Source organism: Citrus clementina, unplaced genomic scaffold (genome assembly GCF_000493195.1).
Source record: "Citrus clementina cultivar Clemenules unplaced genomic scaffold, Citrus_clementina_v1.0 scaffold_4, whole genome shotgun sequence".
Lineage (NCBI taxonomy): Eukaryota > Viridiplantae > Streptophyta > Magnoliopsida > Sapindales > Rutaceae > Citrus > Citrus x clementina.
This window is the reverse complement of record NW_006262274.1, coordinates 18,135,694-18,142,047: the sequence shown is the minus strand read 5'-3', so window position 1 is coordinate 18,142,047 and position 6,354 is coordinate 18,135,694. Positions and strand designations below refer to the sequence as shown.

The following is a 6,354-nucleotide window of genomic DNA, read 5'->3' as shown; positions in this document are numbered from 1 at the left end:
ACCCGAACTAAACCGCAACATCGTTTTATCGGTCCCATTTCAAAACCTGACCCATCGGTCTCCATCTTCTCATAAACCCTCTCTAAAACTCTCTTCATTTCTGCAGCTTTTGCTCTGAGTTTGAAGCTTGAGCCATCCTCTTAAAAAACCTTCTCCAAAATTCCAAAATGACCCCTCGCATTCTCCTCACATTTTCACCCACACTCCTCGCTTAATTCCACCCATGGACGCCATTTCCATTTCTTCTTCACTAACCACCCCATTCACTTCCCAATTCCCTTCCCCATACAAACTCCCCACATTTTTCCGATTTACGAAAACACCCCACACCAAAATCCGAATATTATCTTCAAGATCACCTTCCAAATTCCTCCCACTATCACGTCATCTCTTCAATTTCAGCTCCCCAGCAGCCTCTACAGCCTCACAATGTCGTTCGGAAGAAAAGAATTCACTTCCAGAAGTTTCTGGAACCTTGAAAGGAAAAACAGAATCAGCTATTTCAGTTACGAAGACTTTAGTGTATGCTGTCTTTTGTATTGCTGTTAGTTTCTCTCCATTTAAAGTGCCCGCAATTGCAGCGACGGTGGAAAGTGAAGTAAAATTAGACAACAAAGGGAGAGAAATTGAAACTGAGGTGGTATTTAAAGAAAAAGATCACGAGTATGCTGATTATACACGAAGGTTATTAGAGACAGTGTCTAATTTGTTGAAGATCGTTGAGGAGGTTAGGGGAGGAAATGGTGACGTGAAAAGGGCAAAATTGGCCCTGAAGGAGGTGAAAATGAGGAAAGAGGAGTTACAAGATGAGATAATGAGTGGGATGTATACAGAATTGAGGGAATTGAGGCTCGAGAAAGAGAAGTTAGTGAAGCGAGTGGGGAAGATAATCGATGAGGTATTGATGGTTCAAACAGAGATTGAGAGTCTGAAAGGGGAGAAGGTGGGGGTAGAGGAGCTGTTAGATATGATCGGGACAATGGAGAGGGAGTATGATGAATTGTGGGAGAGAGTTGGGGAGATAGATGATAAGATGTTGAGGAGAGAGACAGTGGCGATGAGTATTGGGGTGAGGGAGCTTTGTTTTATAGAGAGAGAATGTGAGGAGTTGGTCAAGAGGTTTAGTCGTGAAATGAGAAGGAGAAGCATTGAAAGGTGAATGATTTGATGATATTTAGTTGCTTGCATTGCATTGATGTGTTTTTGCTTTTGATTAAAAAGTAACTGGTTTGGATTGTGCCAGTCAAATTCAAATGGAATATGCATTATGGTATTGAGATGTTCAATAAGGTTTCTATTCTTATGATAGTTATATTTTTATCTATGCCATGTTGTGGAAGAGGGACTAGGAGGTGTAAATTCAACCAGCACTTGTTCTTTCAGTTGACACAGTTTCATGTGCCCTGTACCTTTGCATTTATGGCATGCTTTATGGTGCATCTTGCATCAACAATTTTATGGATTTTTTTTCTGTAGAGTCAGAGTAGGATACTGGAAATGATGGCATGCGTGTTATGTAGCTGATGCAAGTTATTTTTTACCCGATTGTTTGGCTTTGACAATTTTGAGTTGGTATGAATATAGAAGTCCTTGTTCAGTGTAATTCATTGATTAATTCTATGAATGTACAAGTATTCAAGTGATTTATTTCTCGGAATAAAATTACTTTATGTGGTTGCAGTTCACAGGAAAACTCGGTTACAAAGCTTTCAAGGTCCGATATTCGGGAAGAATTGGAGTCTGCTCAAAGAAAACATTTGGAACAGATGATTTTGCCTAGCATTGTGGAAGTTGAAGATCTTGGTCCTCTGTTTTATCAAGACTCTTTGGATTTTGCTCTTCGTATAAAACAATGCCTTAAAGATTCAAGGGAATTGCAGCGGAATCTGGAAGCTCGTATAAGAAAAAACATGAAGAAATTAGGCAATGAAAAGCGTTTTGTTGTAAGAACACCAGAAGATGAGGTTGTGAAGGGATTTCCAGAAGTTGAGCTGAAGTGGATGTTTGGAGATAAGGAGGTTGTGGTTCCTAAAGCTATTGGTCTTCATTTGTACCATGGTTGGAAGGCGTGGCGTGAAGAGGCTAAGGCATACCTAAAAAGGAGGTTGATAGAAGATGTTGACTTTGGTAAACAGTATGTCGCCCAAAGACAGGTAGGGTTTCCATTACCCATCTGTTATTTATAATATGAGCTATTATCAAACTTCACTTCTATTTATTCAAAGATTATGTTCCATTGTTCCATGCTTTTTGGGTACCACGTAGGCCAATGTCATGTTAAGGAAATAATAAGTTTTCATATGATACATGACCATAGGGAAGAGATGACATACAATTGAACAGACAACTAAACCCATGTTTATGTTTCGTGTTCACAGTTCTATTTATATATATATATTTTTGAGAAGAGTTGTTCACGGTTCTATTAGCTATTCTGTGTAGAATATTAGAAGATATGTAACTGCTTCGGCTTCTTTGGATGCAATTAGTTAGGGATGTTGTTCTTCTTATAGTTTCGAGCTGGTTATCGTTGTAATAGCTTATTGTACTTCCTATTTTATAGACCTTTTTAAGTTTCTTTCTATTCATTATATCTTATATTTGTATTTATATAATTTCTCATCAACAAGTAGTAACATATGTACATTTCTATGTGTGCATTCTTTTTTGTTTGTTACTCCTTCTTAATTACCTGTATCTGGTGTTCATCAATTGTGTGCAGTAAATAATCAGCTCTCCAGTGATATCACTGTTGAGAAGCTTGTGGATTTTTGAAAGTGCAATGGCTGCAGTTGGCCTGTGCTTTCACTTTGACTTTATTAAGAATGTTTTCTAATTATTGATTCTTCGTCGCAGGAATGTATTCTTCTGGATCGAGATAGAGTGGTCTCAAAGACATGGTACAATGAAGATAAAAGTAGGTGGGAAATGGATCCAGTGGCTGTACCTTATGCCGTGTCCAATAAGATAGTAGAGAGTGCTCGAATCAGGCATGATTGGGGTGCCATGTATCTCTCTCTTAAGGGGGATGACAAGGAATTTTATGTTGACATCAAGGTTATATATCTTCTTCATATCTCTTTAGGTTCTATCATTGCCATGATTCTAATCTTGAGGTTCTTGCTTCAGGAATTTGAAGTGCTATTCGAGGATTTTGGGGGTTTCGATGAGCTGTACATGAAAATGCTTGCCTGTGGTATTCCAACCGCTGTTCATGTAATGCGGATTCCTTTCTCGGAGTTGGATTTTTATCAACAGTTCTTGTTGATTGTAAGGCTGGCATATCTATCCTTGAATGGACTGTGGAAAACAGGAACTGTATCATTTTGGAGAGATTTGATTCTTGAGAACGTTAGAAATACAAATGATGACATTATGATGATGATTGTATTTCCTCTCCTTGACTGTATTATTCCTTACTCGGTATTAATTCTTTCTGTTCATGATCCTTCACTTGCTCATTTAGATGCTTGCTTCCGGTCTTTTTTGTTTTTTGTTTTACTTTTTTCTGATTGTAATTATCATTAAAGTACAGGTGAGGATGAAGTTGGGGATGGCATGGCCACAGTATATGGATCAAAGTGTTGGCTCAACATGGTACTTGGGCTGGCAATCTGAAGTGGAAATGAGTTTTAACTCTAGAAAGACGGATGATTTAAACTGGTCTATATGGTTCCTTATCAGAACAGCAGTGTATGGATATGTTTTATTTCATATTCTTCGATTCATGAAGAGAAAAATTCCAAGGCTTCTTGGTTTTGGACCAATGCGCAGAGATCCAAACTTTCGGAAATTGCGTAGAGTGGTAATAGTTTGATTCTTTTAATATTCTTTTATTCTCTAAAAACCATATCTATTGTTGACTCGTTAATCTGTTACTTATGCCAGTGTCAACGTGATCCATAAGCCATTAAGATTGAACCGTCAGTTCTTCCCAAATTTCATCTCGATTTTCATTGTTAGCTTATTTCACCATAGTGCATTTGCTATTGATTAGTCTCTTCTTGGTTCGGCTGACTGTATAAGATCTCATTTCTATGCTGCAGAAAGCCTATTTTAATTATAGGGTGCGGAGAATTAAACGCAAGAAAAAGGCTGGCATTGATCCCATAAAAAATGCTTTTGAACGAATGAAGGTTCGTAATTAACACTTAAACGTTCTTCTGGATGTTATATTAATCATTTGTTGAAGCAAATTTATGATCTGTTTCTCATATGCAGAGGGTGAAGAATCCACCGATTCCGCTTAAGGACTTTGCTAGTGTTGAGTCTATGAGAGAGGAAATCAATGAAGTTGTGGCATTTCTACAGAATCCTAGTGCATTCCAAGAAATGGGAGCACGAGCACCTCGGGTATGCTGTTCTGAAGATAATATGTTGACATATATGTTTGTATTTGGTTTACCTTATCATATATAGGAATAACTTGTTTTCTTAATTTATAATTTCTGTCCTAGCAACTTGTATATTTTCCGTTGCTCATTAACATGCCGAACAGGATTTTAATCTGTGTAGTCTAATGCAATTGATTTGCACAATTTTTGTTCTAGTGCCAGTTCAGCATACAGCTTCAGTTGTACACATCATGCATGTTTTGGAATAATTTATGGTACCGAGCATTAGATACTTGTATCTTTTGTGGTACTGTTATTTTTAAGGTAGCGTTTTCTATATTGCAGGGAGTTCTTATTGTAGGTGAGAGAGGAACTGGAAAGACATCTCTAGCACTGGCAATAGCTGCAGAAGCTCGAGTGCCTGTTGTCAATGTGGAAGCCCAAGAGTTGGAAGCTGGATTATGGGTTGGCCAAAGTGCATCGAATGTTAGGGAATTGTTTCAAACGGCAAGGGATTTGGTATGTATCAGCTTTACTCTTTATTTGCATTGATATTCTATTCCAGCTGAATTTCAAAATTGAAAATTAAAACATTTACATTATCTCTTCTGCTTAAAACCAAGATATCTGGCACCAAACTGATTTGTTCTTTAAAAGATAAATGAAATAGGTAAAATTATGTGTGTGTATAAATAAAAATTTGAATCTACGTGGATAAGTTTCTTGAAATAGCAAGGAAATACAAATTTGCTGACCTTTGTAAGGCTATTCACAGGCACCTGTAATTATATTCGTTGAGGATTTTGATCTCTTTGCTGGTGTCCGCGGTCAATTTATTCACACTAAACAGCAGGATCATGAATCCTTTATTAATCAGCTTCTTGTGGAGCTTGATGGGTAATCCTCGTATTCCAATTTGTTTGCTGACCTACACAAGAACCCCTTTACAAAATCGTTTAGCATGCTCTGATGTTATATATTAATGAAGATTAAGACCCTTCAACAAATTACTGAAATATTTTTAGGTTTTCAGATTTCATGCTGTTGTCTATGTTTTTACTTTCTTACGAGTGCACTCACACTTAGGTCATACTTTTGTGCATATTAGGTGCTGATCTTCTTTCATTTGATATGATAAATAAATGTTTATTTTTGTCTAATTCCACACTGTTAGCTGACCTGAATCGAACACTATGAATTCGGAATTGTGATTATAACTTGTTTATTGTTAGTGGTCACCAGTAACAACTAACAAGTTTGTTATTACTAATAACTGCATCATGCAGTGACTGTATCTTAAACAGTTATTCTGTTTTCCTCGCATCCAAGGTTGTGTGCCAATCTGCCTCTGCACATTTCTTGTAGATGTTTCCAACATGCTCCTTGTTTTTCTTCCCCCACAAGTTTTAGGAACTGATTACACATATGTTGTTTTATTTCTCCATATTAATGGAATCCACTCTTGTCGTTCCTTCCAGTTACTGTAATTTTCACTAAATACTTATTGCTATGACTGTGATTCCTACATATTAATGAAGTTCCGAAATTGTTACTTATGTTTCCCAATGTTTTTGGCACTTTCAAGCTGTGAGTGACTTTGAAAACTTTTTGCATATTGAGGTGATGACAGCGGAGTTGGTTATTTCTTGGATTTAACAACTTTTTCTTAAACTTGGGTTTAACTTTCACCTTGTGCAAAATGGATATTGAATGCATAGCTTTTCCATTAGTTATATAATTTATCTATTAATGCTTTACTTCACCTTTTACAGCTGATATCTCTTCTTCTGATCTTGAATGCTGGCCTTATTTAACCAATTTCATAACTAAGCATTAAATATGTATTAATAATGGTGAAGTAATCACTATCCTATTCCCTCCAAATTCATAGTAGGCTGTTTGCAGGTTTGAGAAACAAGATGGGGTTGTTTTGATGGCTACTACCAGAAATATCAAGCAAATTGATGAGGCATTACAGCGGCCTGGTACAATTAAAATAGATCCGCTTGTTCTTAGTTTC

The 6,354-nt window shown here is 36.9% G+C and overlaps 1 protein-coding gene across 1 annotated transcript in view; it reads left to right on the top strand.

Annotated features, from left to right (window-relative positions):
* The first annotated feature begins 60 nt into the window (after positions 1-60).
* Positions 61-6,354, top strand: part of LOC18044052 (probable inactive ATP-dependent zinc metalloprotease FTSHI 5, chloroplastic) — an 11,562-nt gene continuing 5,268 nt past the window's right edge. Inside the window, exons 1-10 of the mRNA XM_006437402.2 lie at positions 61-1,155; positions 1,682-2,153; positions 2,857-3,057; positions 3,130-3,423; positions 3,536-3,805; positions 4,047-4,136; positions 4,222-4,353; positions 4,680-4,853; positions 5,110-5,231; positions 6,240-6,342. Coding sequence (XP_006437465.2) covers positions 224-1,155; positions 1,682-2,153; positions 2,857-3,057; positions 3,130-3,423; positions 3,536-3,805; positions 4,047-4,136; positions 4,222-4,353; positions 4,680-4,853; positions 5,110-5,231; positions 6,240-6,342 — 2,790 coding nt within the window. The 5' untranslated portion in view covers positions 61-223. The remainder of the gene's footprint in view (positions 1,156-1,681; positions 2,154-2,856; positions 3,058-3,129; positions 3,424-3,535; positions 3,806-4,046; positions 4,137-4,221; positions 4,354-4,679; positions 4,854-5,109; positions 5,232-6,239; positions 6,343-6,354) is intronic.